Below are 22,762 nucleotides of genomic sequence, written 5' to 3'. Positions count from 1 at the left end.
GAGAACGGTGCTTCCTTTTTCCAAAGCACCATCTAAAGCTGACATTTGACTTCTGTGAAGTTGCCTCAAAGATTCAAGTAGTCTCTCAGCAAGAAATGTTGGCAAAATCAAGAACAGCACAGGGATACACAAAAACATTACCTTCCATTTAGTTGCATTTGTGAAGGAACAAAAGAATTTCTCCTTTTTCATCTTTTAACAGGGATCTGCCAACCAAGCAGTTTGTCCAAATCTCTTTTGGTGAGATAGTCATTGTGAGTGCTCATTTATGAACACAGCAGCACTGCAGGACAGGCAGACCTTAGGAGCTCCATGATTATGATTCATTGTGCAAGAGTAGGAACTTCTTTTTAAATGAAAAGAGCCATAAACTCTCCCAAAAAGTCAAATCGGAAAAAACCCACAAAAATTCAAACTGAAGCTTTTCTGAATTTGAAGTGGGAGGGAATCTTGCAACCCATTTGTAAAGAAAAAAAGAACAGTAACGCTACTGGATTTTCTCTTACTGATGGGCAACAAGGACTACAAACCCACTATTGTTCATGCTGTAACTTAAAGTACCTTATTTATCTCGTTTTACAAAATTAATAGGGATGTCATGAATCCTTACAGCACACTTACAAAAAAAAAAAACAAACAAAAAACCAACAAAAAAAAAACCCCAAAAAAACCCCAAAAGATCCATATGCTTGTTAGAATATCACACCTTGACACTATACTTTAAGACAATTACCACAGTTCAAAGGCAAACAATACACAGTAAAGAACTAGATATCTGGAGGCAACTTTAACTACTTTCAGGTCAAAATTAAAACTTTTCATTTTAGAATAGCTTCTTACCTGATGGGTTAATCTTTGTGTAAGCAGTGGCAAAGAGTCTGCCACAAAGTGAAACTCATCAGGTGTTATACTCTGGCAGCAGTTGGCAGCAATAGCTAGTGCGTTCCTCTGTGCATTTATACTGAAGAATTCCAGATAGAGCAAACAGTCTGCCAACCCACCCTATAATAAAATAAACAAATGTTTTAACTCTCAGTATTGCTAAAAATCACAGAAGCTTGTTTTCATATTTCATGTTCACAGATCACCACCAAAATATAGAGGTCAAAGTGCTTTCTTTTTTACTTACTGCCTGCAGAATGGCTTTACTATGCCTGCGCGATAACATCTCCAGGGCTGTAAGCGCCTGCTCTGCCACATCAATGCACTGAATAACTTGTAGCTACAACAGAACAAGAAAGCTTGTAGATCAATCCCTAAACCATTTTGTAAAAATAATAATCTCCATTAACACCTGGACAGTTAGCCCATATTAAGACACATATGCTAATGCAGCTGCACTGCTAGCTGCAATCAAGCTAGCTGCAATCAAACTAGCCAGTTTAAGGCTAGATCAGCTACACAGCGACTCCTGGAGTTACTGGTTTGTATAATTACACAGTGTCTTTGCCACAGCAAAGTTCTCAGTGAATCTGATAGCGCTTTTCAGTAAGAGTGTGAACAAAGAGCAAAGCTGTTTTTAAAACCTTCTCATACATTACGTATTGTCTTGTAAGCTCTGAAAAGAAGCCGTTTTCTTAATGGTATATCCTAAAATTAAAACAAAAGACAAAATCCTCTCAGATTAGTTTAATGCTGTTTTGATTTCATTTTACCTTTTCCAAGAAGACAGGAATCGCATCCACCACTACAGCAGATGATCTGGGAAGTGCTTCCATCATATATGTTAAGGCCCGACACGCATGGTTCATCTATTAAATACACAGATATTCGGTTTTGAGTTCAGGTAATACATTTTTGTACTTAAAAAAAATATGCTTAAACACTACAAAATCACTTACAATGTCAAAATTGTGCTCCATCTGCAGCAGTGTTATCTGTTTGTTTTTTTTTTAAAGAAAAAAAAAAAGTATTGTTAGTTCAGCAAAAAGTACCTAGATATCAGCATTAAAAAGGGCACAAATCTGCATCGTAGCTTTTGACTCAGGACTTTGAATTTTATAGAATCATAGAATCATAGAATGAATAGAATAGAATTTTGGTGAAGGTTTCAAAAGAGCCACTACCTATTCTTGAGCTATTAAAGAATTAATATGATTACCAAAATTTAGCAAAACATGCCCTCAAAAGCCAATAATGAGATATATAGAAACACACATATATAATTAAGAATATATAATGTAAATAAAGAATATCTAATTTAAACAAGATATTGAATGAAATATTAAATCCTCCTATAGAAATACAAGATTTAGTCTTTACCAAAGCTGGTACAACACTCTTGACTGGAAATCCTCCTAATGTTTCTTCGTTTCCCATGACCAACAACTGGCACATCTCAATCACTGCCTGTAGTTGCTGACTTTCATCAGTGGCTTGGAGACCTTGTAAAAGCTGTTGGGCTTTAGAACCTAGATATCCAGAAAAAAGATTAGGAATGATGATATTAGAAAACATAAGTGTTCCGGGGAACTATCATGCTATACTTTTGCCAGAGTGGAAGATAAGAGATAGTTTGTTTTCCTCTGTATTTGTAGTTTCACTTCCTTTCCCTGTCATAAAAGGGGGAGATAGGAAAGGGAGGCAAAATCTCACTCTTGGCTGTCTTCCAGTGCAAACTGGTCAGCACAGGTAGTCCACCGCACTGCTCACCACAGCCATCTTGCCAGCCTACAGCACTGCACCTTTATAAAGTAAAGGACTTTTCAATACACCCCTTGGATAATACAGCACACGGAGTATCCATGGGACTCGACTCTCTTCTTGTCAGGCAGTGGGACAGGCTGCCTCTGCTTCTCCTGGGAGGCCGAACAGACCTGGACTAGAAGGTACGCATCTCATCCAGCTGCATAACGCAGACATGGTGGAACAAGACTAAGGACCCACGTTCTCACTGACACACTGTCTGAAGGAAACGATTTCTGTCTGAAATCTAAAACCCTTTTGAAGCTATAAACAACATACCTTAGAACTGACATCTACCAATAGTTTTAAAGGTAGCTTAAGCAGTTGTTTAAAGTTAGCAAAAAAAACCCGAAAACCCAAGGGGGTTGGAGAGGTCTTTTATTAAGCAGCCCATCATGCAAAAGAAAAAGATAAGGGGTGAAAAGGCAAGAACCCTCCCTTCCCCACCTAGAACAGAACATTTAAGATGCCCCAAAAAAAGAAAAGAAAAGAAATACAGCTAAAGCAAATTCCTCTTCCTCATAGGAAGACAAGAAAATTAATATTGTGGTCTAGCACTATCATGACATACAAATCTCCAACATGTAAAATATTGTATTAAACTATCAAGGCTAATAGAAATATTAGAATTTACTAGAGGCTGAATGCTACTAGTCTGGAAGTGGAAAGAATTAAGTCAAATTAGACAAACTTTGCTTACTAGCTCCACTTCCAATTGTCCTGTGGAAGAGCTGCGACATCCGAGGACCAAGAGGGCCAAACAGGTGAGGAGGAAGACCCCTAGCCTCTAATAGAGCTAAAAGCAAACAGAGGATAACAGCCATTGTCAAAGCTTCTAGATATATTTTTAAAAGCTTAAATTCCATGATGCTATAATTTAAGACTACTAGAATTTTGATACTTTAAGAAAGAAGAGTTAGAATTAGATGACTGCAGCTACCTCAATTTCTAAAAAAAAAAGAAATAAAATAAAAATAAAAAAAACCCCACAAAACACAAACACAAACACCAAAACTAAACACACACACCAGCAAGAAACGGCCTTTCGGGAACAAAACTTATTTTTGCATCCATCGAAGCATTAAGAAGTCACCCACTGAGTTTTCAGAGTTATGTGTTTCACAGAAGAAATCTAGTCTACTGTATTGTTATAAGCCTAGGTCTAGAATAGCAGATTACCAGACTAATTTCAAGTCTGAACTGAAGCTACATAAAATAGGTAAGCTTATCTTTACATTTTTAGGAACTGAATGGCACTACTCATCTGAAAAAAAGTGACACTAAAAAAGAGTTCACAGCTTTATTTGCTGATTAGTAGAAGAGGGACAAACCCTTCTACATATCGGGTTTGTTTTGTTTTGTTTTTTTAAACACTCTTCAGTAGCGTTACTTAAACTAGACTAAGTGGGTGATTCTGATTTTTCTTGTAGCAAGCATTACTAGTGCTGATCAATACAATAATGATTTATAATAAAAATCAATTTAGCTCAGTATTGCTAATGCACACCTGTGCTTACTGAGGACTAGTGAACTGGTAGTGACACGGTATTCATTTCCACATTAAATATTCAGATTAACCAAAACCTGCCATTTGCAAGGAAGATCATGATGGCAGAACTCCTTGCAATGTAATGGTAAAATCATTAAAACAGTTGCAGGACATGCAAACTAAGTTTACATCTGCCTGTACTCTCAGGATTTGAGGGACCTGAATCCTTTAGCCCAAGCACAAAAGCAAGCATTTTAAGAACATTTAGATTCTGTTTGGTCAAAGCTTACTGCAACATGGGTATCAACGATAAGCACAAAAAAACGTTATCCAGAAGCAAGCAGACTAACCATAGGCCTAACCTGGACTGTCAACTGAAAACGTTCTTGCAAAGACTTATTTTTGTATTTGACCTTACACACTTAAGGCTGAGTTTTCAATTCTCTCCCCCCACCTCCTCCTGAAAAATTATCAGTAGCAGTGTATTATACACCATGTAAATGAGTAAGGACACTATGCCACTCCTTCCAGACATTACTTCCCAATTATTGCATCTTTAGAGAATTAAGGCTTGTAACTCCATACTTCAGAACTACTGTAAGCAAAGCAACACATTCTCAGACAGAGAAACAAAATACAACCTTCCCACTATATATAATACAGAATTTGGGTAGGTAAGGCTACTTATAGTCAGCAAACAAAAATTTAAAAAAAGGTAAATTAATAACAACTTTTATACCTTGTAATCTTCCCATCTCAGAATCATCTGACTCACTTTCTCCAGAGGTTGTCATACCTACAGCCCCAGCAACAGAGCTAGAAGCTAAAGAAATAAAATAGTGATTAATGCAAGTTACAGTACCTTTAAAGCTACAAAATTCACATCAATTCCACCAGCAAGGAAAGTGTTCACCATCGAAAGAGTGCTCTGCATTTAACATTGCCACCACTATACTTCTGTAAAATTGTCACTTTAAATAGACCAGTCTACAGGTCTAATACTTTCCTGAAAGCTAAAGAGAGAGGCTATATCAACACAAGATAATGAGGAGGGGGGAAGAAAAAAAAAAAAAAAAACAAACCAAAAAAAAAACCAAACCCCAGCTAGATCAGCAAATTACCTTTCAGGGAGACTTACCTGTATCCTTATTAAATCTACAGTTTTCTTAATTGAGTGATATACTGCACTTAGGTTTCATGAATTTTGACTTTTTGTACTGATGTAGCTAGCTTTAAGCAGAGAACATCAGATTTTCTACAGTCCAGTATAATAGCTGGAAAGCTCCTTTGAACCCACTTTAGGATTAGGACTAGATAAAATGAAGTATGATTTAATAAGACTGTGCAAGCAAGAAATTTCTCCAGTATGGACACGTCTGCAGTTTCAATAGAAAACTTGTAGAATATTTATGAGTAGTTACAAAATAGTTTTTACAGGTAAATGCATGCCTTCTGTATTCTGACCAGTTTGATGTCTCTTTGGTTGGCAGTACAGTAATTCATGTAGCATCAGCTCATCAGCTGAAGTTACGTTTAAAAAAAAAAAAAAAAAAAACTAAAAAGGAGGTAGATGCCTGAAAACTGAAGTCTACTTTATTGGGCATAGTTTGGAGACCACAAAAAGGCACAACTGAAACACGGATCAGATATCCAAGCGATCAGATTCAAAAGTAAAGATCCCTCTCGCTCAAAGTCTTCCAGAGTTATCTACCAGCTGTACCAGCTTAGAATCATAGAATCACATGGTTGGATGGGACCTATAAGATCATCTAGCCCAACCGTCTTCCCACTACCATTGCTGCCACAGCTACTAAACCATATCCTGTAGCTTCTCATCAAGCCGCCTCTTGAACACTGCCAGGGACGGAGACTCCACCACCTCCCTGGGCAGGCCGTTCCAGTGCCTTACCACTCTTTGAGAGAAAAAGTTTTTCCTCAAGTCCAATCTAAACCTCCTCTGGTACAACTTGTGGCCATTTCCTCGGGTCCTGCTTGTTGCCTGGAAGAAGAGGCCAAACCCCTGTTCATCACAACCTGCCTTCAGGAAGCTATAGAGTGCAATGAGGTCTCCCCTGAGCCTCCTCTTCTCCAGACTAAACAATCCCAACTCTCTCAGCCACTCCTCATAAGACTTGTGCTCCAGACCCCTCACCAGCTTTGTTGCCCTTCTCTGGACACGTTAATAAATTAACTTAATTAGCTTAAATAAATTTCTCCCCAGAACTTAATACATTATTTTTAAATGCAAATAAGTTTATATCAGCAGTTATACTACAGATACTTCAGTTGGAATTTCTTCTTACCTGCAGCTCCCTGGGGAGCCTCATCTGTACGCGCAGCTGAAGAGTTAACTCCATCCTGGTTGTTGTCAGGATCAGCCATCTTCTCCTGTCTTCGAGCTTCAGCTGCTCCTCTTTTGCCCAGGCCAGAGCCTCGCCGACTAAAGATTCAAAAAACAGTTTCACATCGTACGAACCAAGACAAGAAATTTATTAATGTGAGACTACTCAAAACCACGTAACATTTATGTAGATCACTACCACAAAGTTGCACAAATTAACAGAGTTGCTTAAGAACTGGTCTTCACAAAATTACCCAACTCTTTTTTACCTTGCCTGCCCCGCACCATGGCTGCGATTTGTTTGTACTAATGCATTACAGCCAGGTCCTTACATTATAACCTTCAAGACAAGGCAGTCTAAAAATACAGTAGCCAAAATCAGCAAGATTAAAGTGACTGTTAGTTAGAAATCACAGACATTTGAGAATTTGATGATGAAGTAACTGTCTTGAAAGTAAGTTCTGAACTACTGAAAGCACGAGAACTCTGATGTTCAACATGGTGCCAGAGTAAGTGTCAGGGCACGAGCCTTTTTAAATTTGCTTTTTTAAACACTACTGGCATCACCACTACAAATACATATGTCTACAAGTAAACAGTCAAATTCAAATGCACACTTGACAGAATCAGACTTCAGAAGGTTTTTTTTAAACGGCATGGAGAAGGGAAAAAGAACTTGTGCTGGAACTACTAAATGTAGTTTAGGCATAAGAAAGAAAAAGCTTCTTAAGGCTTCATAGGTCTAGTTTCAGAATATATGCAACTACAACAGCACAAGACACATTTACTCTCCCCTCTCATTTAATCTACCAGCTGTTTAAAATTATTAATTCAGGACTAATCTTCCCTTGCATCAGAAAGTATATTAAGTACTTAGATATTCATAGTATTGTTCAGATGCAGCTGCTTACAAGCTGAGCCAGCTTAACAATGTACACTATTAAAACAGATTCCTCTGTGGTACCATGACATCTTTCACGTTTCAAAATAGTAATCTATTTTATTATTCATGATGAACAGTAGTTTAGCGCTCTCTCTCTCTCTCTCTCTGTCTACTATCTTTTTAAACAACCCCTCCTTAAGGAAAGGATTACTTAATTTTGTGATATTGGCTTTGGGCGTTTCTTTCCCTCCACTCCCACAGCTGTGGGCCTTACTGAGTGTCTGATGGTGACAGTTCTATGTACTACCCATGACACTGGTGTACAGAGTAACCCAGCACGGCAGCCTAAAAACCTACAGCTACTTCTACAATAGCCAAGAGATACACAAGGCCAGTTTTCATGCATGAAAATGACATTAAAATCAACCCACTGCAGAAACCATGTTTCATTATCTTAAGTTTTACCTGGTGCTAGCACAGGAGCCCGTGGTCTTTTGCCGTGTGCTCCGCCGCAAACTGGGGAGCTCAGCAGGTGGTGATTCACTGCGCTTCTTTGTAGATTTTCTTAGGCCTATGTAATACGTAAAGAATTGAGAGTAAATCAGTCTTTAAATACACAGTTCTACAAAAAGTGAAGCTTCTATATAGAAGAACAGCTTCTATACGTAAGAAGCACAATAAGTCCACATCAGCTTACACTGAACTGCTATACTAGTAAGAGAAAGGCTCAGATATTCACTTCTACTCATTACTTTAAGTAATACTAAACTCCAAGTTGTTACCTAGGTTGCTTTTCCTATCTTACACACTACAGTTACAGAAGAGCTTGTAAGTACACTTTCTCACACTAAACAGATATCACATGGGATACAAGTTTATTTTTTACACATGTCGATGTTCAAAACACAAAACAAAAGAAGACACTTTAGCTTGAGATGAAGAGAGAAAAAGAAATTTCATTGCAGGGAGAGGGCAGTGGTGGTTGTGTCTGTTTTCCCCTATCTCTGAGTAAATCCATGCAGCATAAACTTAATCATCTTCCCTACCTGAATTATAATTTTTAGTCAGTTTTGTTCACGTTAGTATGGCTTAACAATAACTGCCTTAAACTAAAACCATGCTCCCCTCCAGGAGTCAAGCACTGCCAGTGCTGAGAGCTGTCATACGTATTACTCGTGTTCCTAATTCAACTACATCCCTTCAACCCCTGTCACTGTCATAAGGTGACAACAGGCAAATAACCAAGCGTATCTTCACAGCTTTGGAAAAGGAGTTCAAGTTTTTTTTGTTTAGAAGTATTTGTACTGTTTAAGATTGACCCAACCTTTATTAATTTGCTCTAGGTTATGAAGCCATTGTTCTGATGACAGATCCCACTGCAGAACCAGATAAATCTTAAACACACAAAAAACCTCACATAACAGAACATTCTCAGATAATGAGCAAGCTTACTATCAGGCTGAAATATCCCACAACAGCTTCCAAACCAGAAAGCTGATAATTGAAGTGTCAAAAAAAAAAAAAAAAAAAAAAAAAAAATCAAAAATCCTCATCTGGTCCAGCTTTAATTTTCAGGTCCTCCCCCAGCTGTACAATAAATAAATAAAACAAAATCTGAGAACCCCATAACATTCAATTTAGACATCACTGGAACAGATGTAAATCATTTTGCAAAGATGAGAAAGTTAGATGACTGCTCCCTCTTCTGGCAACAAAGCAGAATAAAACATAGTTAAGTGGGCAATGTTTTTGAGCACCAGTACCTATCAAACTGCCTCCTCTCTATCTCCTTAATCCTAAAACATTCCAGGAATGCTGAGTTGTGCTACTAAGGGATGAAGCGATAACTATGCTGTTTGTGACTGGATATTTAACAGAAAAGGGAACGTGACCTGAAAAGCTATTACTGACCTGGTCAATAGTCTGTTCTTTCAAACACTATACTGTATTTGACGCAGGAACACACCGTGTGGAACTTAACTGCAGGCAACAGATGAAGGTTAACCTGGTATTCATGTATTTACCACACATCTGACTTACTAACTCAAGAGATTTGGCAGCCTCAAGAAAACAAGAAGGGTCTGTATTTAACAGCCAACCAAGCACTGAACTAAAGCGGGTCAGTCACTTGACTTTTCAGATGGTCTGAACATACAGAACGAAATATGGAAATTCTTCAAATATTCAAAAAAAAAAAAAAAAAGCAGTGGCATTTTCTACTACATATGCTTTCAAATCAAAAATTTAAGGTGAAGTTGCTACAACAGAAACACACGTTGACTCCACTGGTACTTACACACAGTAAGACACTTAAGGGGCAAGAAGGGAGGCACGTATTACAAAACAGAGATACAAGACACCACCAGTGTGAAACAGTTGTAGCAGGATCCCATACCACAGCTATCTCAGTTCTCAAGTATCAGAAGTGCACAGACAAAAAACTCCCCTCATAGCTGGTTATATTTTACAACAGAAAATGCATGCTTTAACTGGCACTAGGTATAGCACTCCACAGAAAATGTGTTTACCACATACTGCATATATGGAAAGTAGCCTACTCTGTACGTATAACAGTATGGTGAAATTCCACGTGAGATGTATTTTTGCTTTACATTTAGAAGAGTAAGTTAATCACCCTCTTACAGTAGAGTTCACTGGAAAAATACACAAATACATTTTAATTCTTTACATCAGCACAACACTACTTCAAATGTGTGCATACTCATTTTCAAGCAGCTAGACCTAAATAATAAGTAACTTCGTATCAGCTTAGTAATAGACTATCAAGGAGACACCACACATCCCCTGTAAGTGAAGTAAGATTGACTCGACTTGTATCAAAATAGGATTTCTGCTAAGGGCAAAGGTTTCACAAAGCAGCTGACCTAACTTCACAGCTTACTGTTGTTTAACCGTATGGTACACTCACTCGTGTCTAATTGTCCCCAGCCCAATCCCAAGACGCACGAAGCGCACACCTGATAGGCACTTTCCTGTTCTGTTTGTATCCTGCCAGTTTGGTGAGCTGCCCTTGCTTAACACCCATCAGAGGAGCACAGACACCACGAAGCAGCAGGGCAATGAAGCTGTGATGTGGGTTGTCCTTCTCCGTAAGATGCATTAAATTAGAGGAGCCATCTCTTTAAACTGAATTACCTCAGTAAAAGGGTTTTAGAGAATGTAAAGAGTTACCCAGATACTGCTTGGTGGATGAGCTGCAGAGTAAGAATAATGTTTACTTGTCAGATGTTTTCTTCATGTTTCTCTTTTCCCAAGTCTTTATTTCTTGATCTCTGATGTATCTACCAGGGCACATATGAGCTTCCACCTCCCTCTATTAATTTCAAAGGCTAAAAACGAAGCAAAGGACTTCGCAGAGCGTGCTCCCTTCCTCCTGTTCAATGCCACTCTCTGCCCTTAAAATTTCTTGTTTAAGAAGGCTTCTTAAGTCTTACCACCTACATCTTTCACAAATCCTTTGAGTCTTCCCAATACCATAAGTTCGGGATTGCTAATTTCTTCAGCACCGGACTGAATCTTCTGTCCATCACACTGTCATCAAAATTTGATCTTCCCCTTAACACACTGTGAGCGTGGCCTCCCAACTGAGAGTCAGCCCAGAAGGCGCAGGAGGCAAACAGCCCCAGGCCTTCACTGATAAATAGGGCACATTCAGCATTCAGAGAGACGGGGTTAGAGATGCCCTGTGACTGCCTGACGAAGGAAAGCACCAGTCATACTGCCACAGACAGACAGCAAGGGCTTTCAGGGGAATTGGTTTGGTGTTGTTTATTCACTGCTATTTCTGTAATACAGAACTATTACCAAGAGATCCATTTCAAAGAGCTAGTAAAAGTTATGCACAGAGACAGACTTTCAGTAAACCAAAAGAAAACTAGATTTAAGCAGCTCATATTCAGCAACTGCAAAAGCTTCAGCTGTAAACTTCAGAATTAAAGCGGAGGCATAGGTTTCCTCACGGCAAGCAGATACATTGCTTATGCCCTGACATCATCCTGTTTGCATGCCAAACACTCATCTAAATGACTCTGAAGGAAAACAGACCCAAACAGGCTAAACCTGAAATAGTGCAACCTAACAGAAATCAAACTAAAATATATTAAGAACATCTTCACATTTAAGCGTGTTTATTGGTCAGTGGTTGTTTTTCTTCTTTTTTTAAAAAAAAAAAAAAAAAAAAAAAAGAAAATTGTTGCACAAAAGAAACAAGTTCTGAATGCAGCTTCACTTAAGTCGGAGTGTATTACCCAGTCTAAAAAAGTGAGTCAAACTTTCACAGACCATAACCTGGAAAGCCCTTTATTTGCAGTTCAGAAAGATAATCAGTAGAGATTTACTAGTTCGGACTGGAAGTTTAGACTTTAGATTGGCTCCTGTGTTTGGCTGCTCTCCTCTTCACGCAGTAAAGACAGGGTGAAAACAGCTGTGTCAGGTGAAAGCAAGACTATCTCCCATCATTCTAACACTCCACAATTCCCCTCCCTCAGTACCAACCTAGATATCTATATGGCTCTTGACTATAGCCCCACACTGCAATTAAATCAGGTATCTCCAAGCTAGTTACACTTTCTCAATTTCAAGTCCACAACTCTAAGCCCTCTAAAAACAATCAGCAGACAGCACCGTCACATCTCCCAATAAACTAATTCAGAGCTGTTTCCAGACTTTTTTTCTCCCTCACCTCTGCCAAATCCCTTGAAGCCAGAAGTTATACACCATTCACGCTCCACGTTCACCTTCATGTGGCTTTTTGGTGTATCCGAATCACCTCTCCAGGCCTCCAAATCTTAAAGTATCAGATAGAGGCTTCTCAGTCAGGGCCAGCTACCCTAAGCTACCCTGCTCTCAGCACTGTCCCAACCATCATTGCCAGCTTCTCCCTATTTAAGAGCCACAAAACACTACACACAAAGGGCTGTAGAGATTTCTCCAATGGAGACACAATGAAGCTTGCTTTTATATTGTTACATAATCAGTGAGATGACCCAATTTGCTACACTTAAAAAGTCTCTAACAAAATACAGTGCTTGAAAGGGATATGAAAATAGTCAAATCAAGAGAGCAAAACAAAAAAACTTGCTTCCCTCCCATCACCAAGAAATACAAAGCTACAAAAATAGGGGTGAAAACTTTAGCCCAGTTTTATTCTTTCAACAAACTCTATAGCTGTTATCCAGTGATGTCACTGCTCAGTTACACGAACTGCTGTATAGCTGAAGACTCAAAGTCTCAATGCACCTTGGCTGCATTTAACACCTATTAATCACCCAGTGAGGACCAGACAAGAAACCTCAGGGTGTTCCCCTCCATTATGTGAAAAGCTTCTGCAAAGATGGCAGCCAGCCTCTCCTCATTCTTCTCTTCAGTACAGTACACCAGCTCAGCTCTTTCAGTTTTTCCTTCAAAGATCACAACTGCTAACAACTCTTCTTTTACTTCTGGACCAGCAATATCCAAAAAAGTGAACAGCATTGCATTTACACAGACATGACTGACCACACATTAGCCAGAATAATCTCCTCTCTCCTCCCACTTTTCTTCTTAGAAAGAGTCCCGCCCATCATTTTTCCTGAAGTATTTGCAGCTCCTTACAACCATGTTCGCATGTTTGTTTTTCATTTGTCTCCCACTAGTTCTATAAGCCGTATTTCAAACTTCTTCAAACATCTGTTTCATGTTATACCCCTATACAAGCCTACTGAGTTTTAGCTTTTACTTTCTACACAGGATTACTATGAGTTCTAAGGACTCATTTTCAAGCAGAGGGGTGTACACCTCAGTAATTTAACCTAGATCACTGTTTGCCTTACTGCTTTAGGGGTGTTAACATTTGTGTGAAAAATAAACTACTACTCCCTTAACCTCTAAGGGTACTAACTTGTGACAGAAAGAGTTTAAACTTACCCTTCTTCCTTAAAAAACTACCCTAGAAGTTTATTTTCTTAATATTTTCTTGACACTTCTCAGCATTATCCAATCTGGTTAAAGTATTTCAAATTTGTCCCAATATTTTCAAATTAGTGAAGCTGTATGACTGACAAGTTATTTTTTTTTAAAGGGCTATGCTAACAATAGTTACTACTGATTACACGATCACTTTAATCTTTTGTCAGAGCTTCTATGCACTATTTGAAAGGCTGAGACTATTTGAAAACATCAAAGTTTAACATTTTTCTTCTATTCCAGGTTGAGTTCTTAGTCTTAGTGATATTCAGTAGAATCATTTACTCTGGTTAATGATATTCAGCATAATAATCATTAGAATAAGTTTTGCTGTAATCTACAGTAAAATTAGCATTAGACATCTAGTATCCTAGTATCACCTGTTAGCAGTTTTTCCCCTCACTCAAATTGGGATGCCATCTACAGAAACTAGCTTTAACCTCCATTGAGTCTAGAAGTCTCTCTCACCATGCTTTGTGCCCCTTATCAGTGACTTTTTATGCACACACACACAGCTACAGCCCACACCAACTTGGTTTTGTGACATGTACTTGAATGTCTTAGTTCAACTTCAGCACAGAAGCTTAAGAAAATTGGAAAATAAATATGACAGGAGGAATATAAGAGAGTTTTACACATCATGCATTATATATTTACACACTGTGGTGATGTGTCCCTATCACAACATCCAGCTATTCTGTACATATTTTTAAATTTGATGTGCAAGACACAGAAGCAACTTAAGTACAGTCAGTGTTCTAGAAGTTTAAGTAATTTGCTTTAGCAGTAAATAGTTTCAGTCACAGCTTTACTGAAAAGCTCAGCAGAACACACACTAAAAGTTAATTTCTCTAAAAAGATCTCAAGAAGCCTGAAAACATCAAAAGTATTTGTTTAGAATACTTGATTTTAAAACATACATGCTTATTCTTCCACAAAAGAACAACTTACTTGCTAGCTTAGCTTGTAGTCCTGAAGGTCCAGGTTTTGATGTCTCTGACTTAGAAGAGCCTGGTAGAGACAGTTTTGTTTTAGGGAGACTGACTTTAGGGCTAAACCGAGCAGCCCAGTCAAACTTCGAAGAGCCACCTGTTTTACTCTGTTCTTTATCCCTGCTACTCCTTCTTGGACTGGGGCTGGACGCAGAACGGGAACGTCTAGCCTTATTCTGGTCCTTTCCCTGTTTCACTCTGGCACCCTGAGGAACAGTAGAAGAAGCAGAGGCAACAGCAGAAGAGGAGGAGGATGTGGAAGCTGAAGAAGAAGAATCAGTGATGGTGCTACACCCAGCTTTGGCTGAGGTCACCGATTTTGAAGCCAGCTTGGAGAGTTTTGCTGACTTCTCTTCAGCGCCAGCTGATTCAACTGCTGAACCACTCTCTATACAAGACAGATTCTCTGTCCTTTTCCTTTTCTGACTTCGGGAGCTACCAGCAGCTCCACCCTTTCTGGTGTGAGCCTTGCTTGTTGATGGCAATTGTGTAGACTTCAGCTGTTCTTGGTCTAAGTGTCTTCTCTTAGATTTAGTATGTGGCTTGTTACTTTCCAAGGAAGTTTCAGTGTGTTGAAGTGCTTTGGGTTTTTTAGCAGAGCTAGGAGAACTGGTCCTCCTGCAATCTGGACTAGCACTGCGTTTAACTCCTCGAGAATTGTCTTTCTTAGGCACTTGCCCCGTTTTTTGCTTTTCTGAAGTATTGACTCTCTCTGGATCTTCTTGTTGTGGAATTAAAACAGCAGATGAACTACAGCCTCTGTAGAAGCAAACAGGAACAGCGTTAGCGTTGAACTCAAGAAACGTCAGTTGCAACAGTTTTGCAAGATAAATGTCGGTATTCTCTAATAATAAAGGAAACTGCAGGCGAGAAACACTGTTGATTTTTAAGTTTACATTGAAACAAGAAAAAAACCAACATGCTGGCACGAGAATAGCTACATCACAAGTCTTTGCTAGCATGAAAACTGAAATAAATTGCAAAATAAAAGCACAATACACTGCTTTTTTTTTTTTTTTAAGAGGAAGATATGAGGTAATTTGGATAGATTTTACCATCTGTTTTTTTTTTTTTAATAGATACATCAAACTGACTGAGAAGAAAAAAATTCAAGCCATGAAGCTATTATCTGAATCTTTGAGAATGTAAGTTCCACAAGAGAGTAAGGAGTGTTCAGTAATGCATAACTAGTCATAACTGGATTCTAGTTCAAGGTAGGCTCTTAATGAAAGGATAGTTTCTCATCAATCTTGAAATTGAGGTAATGAATCACATATGAAAATGGCAAAAATTCTCTTCTACATGAGAGAAAACTGTTCCAGTGTGTATACAGCAGAAGTGTATGAAAAGCAGGCAAGACATGACCAAGATCATTACTCTGAACACAAGGATACTTTGGATTATTAGGTGTTTCAACTAATACCGGACATTGCTTACAATTCCTTGGGCAATCTCCCCCCAGTATGAAGTGGGAGAAGGGGAGAAAGACCTTGCAAGTATTCCAGGACTAGTTATGCAGAAATTGTTTCCTCCCCATCACTGATGGAATGCTCTTAGCTGGTGAATTAAAAAAAGCAAAACACAAATAGAATGTGAAACACTGAAATATATCCACTGAATGCAATACCTAGATTAGTTAGAAATCTATTAGTCATACATTTTATATAACTAGATATATTATACACAGTTGTGAAGCGCAGATAACACTAGTTAACATATTAATACGAAGTGCAATTACCTTTTAGAAAAGTGTCCCTTGGACTGCTCAGAAGTAGTATTAGACTGCACTTTTGGTGTCTTTGAAATAGATTTTCTACTCTCAGGAGGGCTATGTGCCTTATGTTTTGCCTGCCCTAAATGTGACCTGTCAGCAGAAAGTCAAAACAGAAAGCTATCAGGATTCCAAGATACAGATACAAACCCATAGGTGGAATTATTATTTATTTTGGACCATTTACAAGTGTTAGTTTACAGCTTCAACCCTTTCCGTATCAACCCCTAACATTAAAGCGATATTTCAAAAGAATCTCCTAGCGCAGTTACAAAATCACCACCAGTTTAACTGTTTTGTAAAGCACAGAATTATTCAGTTATTTTAAGTGAATAAAACAGATAAATTCAATTTTTTTCTGGTGTCCAAGATTCCCTTAAGCATTAAGCCAGCACAGTAAGGCACAAGACTAGAGCACCTGTCAGAGACCTCTTCTCAGAAACAGATATGTACTCATTGACTTCAATATTCCATGCATTAAGACTTTATCCAGTTACAAGTGTTTACAAGTTTGTCTAATTGTTCTTCAGTTTAGGAAAATCAAATACTTTGAATGGGAACGCAACCAGTTTGACTCAGCAGGAAAGCTCAACCCTGCCAGTTACTTTCTGGCTGCAGATTCGCTAATTCAAAGGACTGAGAGCTGTTTGGTAACAGCTGAAGTAAGAGGAATGAAGAAATGCATGCTACAGATGAAGGCAGTCAGATGAGACAGGAAACCTGCAATGTCAGAGAAAAGAATGAGTTTCACACTGACAAGCTACGAGAGGTCTTCCAAGCAGCTTTCAGCTGCATGCAAAAAATTATGCATTGTATGAGCTCTGACTGGTAGACAAAGATCATACTATACTATAGATAAAACTTAAGTCTTAATCACATCTATTTTCAAAATCAGTCAGAATTACCATCTGCAAGATTCAGAAGAGACAGCTCATCAGCATTTATAACAGCACAGTGTAAATAATTGCTAAGGCAAAAAACATCTCACTTGTACTTTGCTGGATAAAATACAGTTTTGACTCAGCTGCCACCGGGAAAACTCTCCTGCTCGTATCCTACCCATACAGAAACCCCAGGCACCACTAACCTGTATGAAACCTCACACTAACCTAGTCTTAATGCTGGAAGAAGCAACATTTCCAAGTTAACGAACTGCTGATTATATGCTATTAACATAGGCTATCTAGTCCTTTGTGCTGAGCTATGCAAACATCTTTGAATCACATGGGGAAGGGGAGAAATGTAGACTTCAGATTTAAGAGTCCTTCTACAGCCCATGATCCCAAACCCAATTCATGACCCAAAGCATCAAAAAGGTTAGGCCAAAAGAGTAAGTGGAAGAGGCAGAAGAGTTCCACAAGCTTTCAAATAGCTTCTTCTAACCAAATGCCAGAAATCCAGCAGCAAAGGTAGAGTTAAGCCTGCTACTGACCAGAATGTTTCACTATCTTCTTAAGGGTTTAATACAAACTTAAATATAAAGCTTAGTAGGAAAAAAAAAAGTACCAAGTCTAATCACCTAAGTGATAACCACATGATAATTTGCTTACAGAGTAGGAATGCTGAAACATGAATAATGACTGCTTTTCTAGAGAACTTTCCTTCCTCTGTTTTCTTCCAAAGTATTCTCATTTAGTCAGTTACTCAAACACACGAATACACCTAGACAGTGCGTATGCTACACATTTTCTGCAGCTCATCTTTCTAAGAGCATAACAATTTGAAAAGATTAAATTAACAGCATCTTCTCCATGCTCTAGTAATTTGTTTTTATTCCTCACACTAGAAGAAATCATTTTTACTATCAAAAGCAAGTGAAAACAAAACAGATAGATTTTTAGCTCACAATAGAAAACTCCATCAAGGTAAACTTGGGAATGTTTCACCTAATCCCGAGTGTTTGATTTTCCTTTTCCCAACAAAAAATGAAGGCGTGAAATTTAATTTTCCCCGTGAAATGTTTTTATTATGGGAGTAATAGAAGTTATTACATAATTTACACTTGGCAGGAAGCTCATTTTTTAGTGTAAGCTAACTGATGAGGGTTCATCTATTCCGAAGTATATTTTAAAAGTTTATTTTCACTTAAAGATTTTCGTTTTGCTTTAATTAGAACTGGATTCAACTTAGTGCTTTAATTATTCACAGAACACAGATAATTGAAGACCTTTTCTTCAACTACAATATGGCTAAAGCAATACATCAAAACATCAAGTACTTAAATCATGCACTGAAGAGTTTCCACTTGTCCCAGGCTTCCCCTCTTCCACCCTTAAATCCTTCAGGTTTTTACAAGTTTTACAAACAATTTTATATAAATGTCAAACTCATGTGGACCAATAAAGCTACAACCATACCCTGGGGACCACGGATACTGTATCACGTAGACTATTTGCACTTGCTTCACTTCCTTCATCCACCAAGTAGAAAACACTCATAGCCAGAGCAGAAAAGTTACACTAGAAACATCATGAACAGGGAGTTAAAACTGACAAGGATTTTTAAAAATTTTATTTTTCAAGACCTACTGTGCTCTCACTTCTCATTCTTTGAGTTTAACCATTCACCTTTCATGTGCTGCAAAGAGAAGGTACACAAGACAGTAGCAATTGTACACGCAGTAGCACATCAGTTAAGAGGAGCACGACATTAACTCCCCTTCTCTAAGATTTATGCAATGGTAAGTAGACTGACAATTTGTAAAGACTGCAGAATTAAGTTAAAAGAACTTTAACTGCACTCCAACTAACAAATATCATTGTCCCAGTCTACATTAAGGTTGTAAAAGCTTGCTTAAGGTCTCATTATGCAAGTTAACTTACATACAAAAGGCAGTTAGAATAGTCTGACGAGCTAGAAACAAAAAGAGTAACACTTGGAGAATTAAGTGCTAAGAAAGGTCCACGGGCAGCTGGAAGTGATTCTTGTTAAACGTTGTAAGCTACCTGCACTCTTCCCCATAATTCAAGGCTTTTAACTTGTTACTTACCCAGCCACAAACTTGACTCTTTTCCCTTAATGTCTCATTCATTCAAGAAGCTTCATTTAAACAAACATTCTAGCAACAATTCTTTTGAGAGGCTAAGTTCCTCAGTAATGATTAAAAATGATTAGGTAAATATTGATGAGCTTGTGTTTGTCCATTTCCATTGGAAGGGGCAGGTCCAGGAAGACTGAGCACTTGCCGCACCTTTCAGTGCTGTTTTGGTCCCCCCTCCCTATCCAACTTAAAGACAGTTTCATAACCCACTCCGAGACTTCACTCAACTGGGCAAAGCTGTCTGCTGATACACATTTTGCTTCCCAGGCAGATACACTTTCCGAGGCTGACAAGTGACCCACCATTTAGTCTGCAGTGTTTATATAAACAATCTCATGGAGACTGCCAGCCCTCAGGCTCCCTTAGGAAAACCATAATAAAGAACGAACTAGAACCTGTTCTCAAAGAGTTACTCCATGCATATTAAAAAACCATACCTTTGTAAGTTAGTTAATAAGCAAAGTGTTTCATCTAAGTCATGCCATTATCTAGGTGGGGGTTGGCCAGTGGACAGTGTTCTCTCGCTCTCTCTCGCTGCTCGGAATCATTTCAGGATCACTTTTCATTTAATTTCCAAGCCTGTTGCTCAGAACAGGCTGGATTGGTCATCCAGTGATTCAGTGGTGAGAAACTGTGCATCATACATTTTGTATATTTTAGTATCCCTGTATTTTGTTATTGTTATCATCTTCCTCCTTTGCTATCCCAATAAACTGTCTTCATCTCAACCCACAAGTTTTCCTTTCTTCTTGAGTCTCTCCCGTATCTCATCGAGGAGGCAGAGAGTGAGTGAGTGGCTGCATGGTAGCTGAATGCTGACTAGGGTTAAACCACAACATTCCTCAGCAGCTGAGTGTGAGGTATTAAATGCTTCAGATATGACATCTACAAAACTAAACACACTTTCATGTCGTGTTCAGCATATAAAGCTACGGAAAAAAGGAGGAAGAGTGGGGACGTTACAAGTTACGGTGTTTTGTCTTCCCAATTAACAATTATGTGTGATGAAGCTCTGCTTTCCTGGGGACGGCTGAACACTGCCTGCTGAAGGGCAGTAGCAAATAAATTCCTTGTTTTGCTTTGCTTGTGTGCACAGCTTTTGCTTTACCCGTCTCTACCTCAAACCATGAGTTCTCACTTTTACTCTTCTGATTCTCTCCTCCATTCCACCGGCGGGAGCAAGTGAGCAGCTGTGTAGCGCTTAGTTGTTGGCTGGCGTTAAACCATAACTGAACTACAATATCCATAAGAGCAGAAAGTCATCCAAAGCACAAAGTTATTTCAACATCAGTAATGACAACAGAAAGTGAAGAATTGCATTAGTCTAGCTTCACCAAGGCCACTTTGGTTATATATACACACAGGGGAAAAAAATAGTTCACCAGTCTATACATCTGTTTTCAAACACACATCCCTTGCTTCTTTTAGATAAAAGCACGCATCATAGATGTCAAGTCTACTTTCAACTTCTGCTGCAACAATCTTTCTACACTGTCTGTGAGCCTAGCATCACTGGCCGCTTTGTTTAGGTTTGGATTTTTTGTTCTTGTTGGGGTTTTGTCTTTTTTGTTTGTTTGTTTGGGGGGTTTTGTTGTTGTTTGTTTGGTTTTTTTTTTAAAAAAAAAAGCAACTGTAAAAATCAAACACTCAAAACTCATATCAAGTTACTGTGAGTGTGAAATCGCTGGCAAAACTCCAGCAGATAACACATCACAGGCTTCCTCCACTCATCCTGACTGCAAGTATGGATGTTATTAGGGTGACATCAAATAAGATAATCTAGAGGCAAACGAGTCTGCATTGTTGCTTTCAGGTTAAACCAAATCTGCCCCTATTACGTGCAGGAGGAAGATTCTGCATTGGTGTTTTACATACTAGACCAGAGAGGAGTTTGGAGAAGAGAAGAGTAGCTGCTCAGTAAGTTAAATTTTACAAGTTTTAACAAAAGACCTTTAAGCTGCAAAGGGCTCAAAGACTATAGATAGATACGCATTAGTATTTCAAGCTTGGAAGTGGTATCATTCTCCAGCCTCTCTCCTTTTTAACACCTTCCTCAGCAAACACTACGATAGACTTCAGTCTATCGTAGTGTCCACTCCAGCCAGAGCACAAGAGACAGAGGCAAAGTCAAGGCTATTACAAAGTCAGCTGGCTGTGCTACCGATGGCTATATGACCACCTGCTTACATTAGATTAGCGGACTTCACATCAAAGTCTGAAATTATAGTACAAGTAAACTGCACAAGCTTTCCAATGTTTTGTCACTTAATTTGTATTTTGAAAACACGTTCACCTTAGCTACAAGAAAGCTTAAGAAAAAGGCTGTTGTGTTTCCAGTATTTAGAAAGTTATTTATACAAAGCAGAAATATAATCAAGTACACAAGTTCAGACAGTATCAAAACTTGTCCTTGCTCAAAGCGTTATGACTGACCAAAATGAAGTAACCTTATTCAACACCTTAGAAGGTGTGGCCCTTAAGTTTGCTTATAAACTTTGTGCCTACTTTTAGGCATGAAGCAACAACCCCCTGCAGACTCACCTTACTGCTTAATTCCCTCTATATCACTAGGGTTTTTTTTGTTTTGTGTGGTGTTTGGGGGGCGGGCTGTTTTTGTGTAGTGGTTTTGTTTTGATTTTTAAGCAACACATGGATTTAATAAAGTGTCTGAATAAAATCTCATACTGTTTGCACAACTACATCAACATGTAGAGCAGATCAACAGAAAAAAAAAATCTGTAGAGCAAGACAGTTGCCATTAAGGACCAACTACCACCACCTATGCATTTAAACTATTTCTGCTTCAAAACAGACCAGATTACAACCACAGGTGACTAGGATGCACAAACTGCTCTTCTAGAGCACAACTTCCAGTTTAGTTTCATCCAAAAAGATTCCAATTCAAGTGCTCCAAGACCACGTCATTATGTTACCCAAAGCAGAGTAGGTGACAATGACAGGCTTGCTTCAAAACAACATTCCCAACTGAAATGCTAACACAGATGTATCCTAAGTTCACAGCGACTTGCACAATATGAGTATATTATTGAAGCTGGTCTTTCCACAGTTTGTTCATTCTATTTAAATCATTTTACAGCTAAAATTGAAGAGTTTGACTTTCCAGTCTTTCTTGTATTTGTCATCCCTAAATAAGTTAGTGTCTCAAGTGTCCCAAAAAACTAATGTAAGAAAAGGTGTGTTCGGTTGTGTGGGGCTTTTTGTTTGCTTTTTTAGGTATTCAAATATAGCAGCCAAAGCAGTGTGTATCACCAGAGTACAGCAAGGCATAATGAAGAAGGTATATCAAGCTGTGAACTCTAGACACTCCTAGGTACCATTCAGCAGCAGAACTGTAACATATCCTTCCACATCTCTAGGATGCAGTGGGATGGCTAGTCCTGAGTTTGTGCCTGAAGACAGGCAAGGAGAGAAAAAAAAAAAAAGTGACGGTTATCTGAGAGCTTGTATCTTCCCATTTAATCTACAAACTTTTCAAGGACCTGATAGATGTCTTACATTTCTTCCTTGTACAATAGGCATTTCTGCCCAGCAGCTTACTAAACAGGAGATACAGAGGACAGTAAGAGAAACTAAATT

General features: G+C 38.6%; 1 protein-coding gene across 10 annotated transcripts in view; it reads right to left on the bottom strand.

Moving 5' to 3' along the window:
• Positions 1 to 22,762, bottom strand: part of TRIP12 (thyroid hormone receptor interactor 12) — an 81,431-nt gene that overhangs the window by 29,040 nt on the left and 29,629 nt on the right. For 7 of the 10 annotated variants that reach the window (XM_086754208.1, XM_086754203.1, XM_086754209.1 and 4 more), the window contains exons 3-13: positions 16,093 to 16,218; positions 14,314 to 15,113; positions 7,864 to 7,969; positions 6,478 to 6,614; positions 4,914 to 4,997; positions 3,386 to 3,481; positions 2,263 to 2,411; positions 1,842 to 1,877; positions 1,656 to 1,751; positions 1,130 to 1,222; positions 841 to 1,002 (exon numbers count right to left, since the gene is read on the bottom strand). In XM_086754208.1, the coding sequence (XP_086610334.1) occupies positions 841 to 1,002; positions 1,130 to 1,222; positions 1,656 to 1,751; positions 1,842 to 1,877; positions 2,263 to 2,411; positions 3,386 to 3,481; positions 4,914 to 4,997; positions 6,478 to 6,614; positions 7,864 to 7,969; positions 14,314 to 15,113; positions 16,093 to 16,218 (1,885 nt within the window). The remainder of the gene's footprint in view (positions 1 to 840; positions 1,003 to 1,129; positions 1,223 to 1,655; positions 1,752 to 1,841; positions 1,878 to 2,262; positions 2,412 to 3,385; positions 3,482 to 4,913; positions 4,998 to 6,477; positions 6,615 to 7,863; positions 7,970 to 14,313; positions 15,114 to 16,092; positions 16,219 to 22,762) is intronic. The other 3 variants (XM_086754212.1, XM_086754213.1, XM_086754210.1) reach the window with 2 other exon arrangements.

The sequence above is a fragment of the Chlamydotis macqueenii genome, chromosome 9 (assembly GCF_036417535.1).
Source record: "Chlamydotis macqueenii isolate bChlMac1 chromosome 9, bChlMac1.mat, whole genome shotgun sequence".
Taxonomy (NCBI): domain Eukaryota; kingdom Metazoa; phylum Chordata; class Aves; order Otidiformes; family Otididae; genus Chlamydotis; species Chlamydotis macqueenii.
Note: the sequence above shows the minus strand (reverse complement) of the source record. Positions and strands in the feature narration are given on the sequence as shown.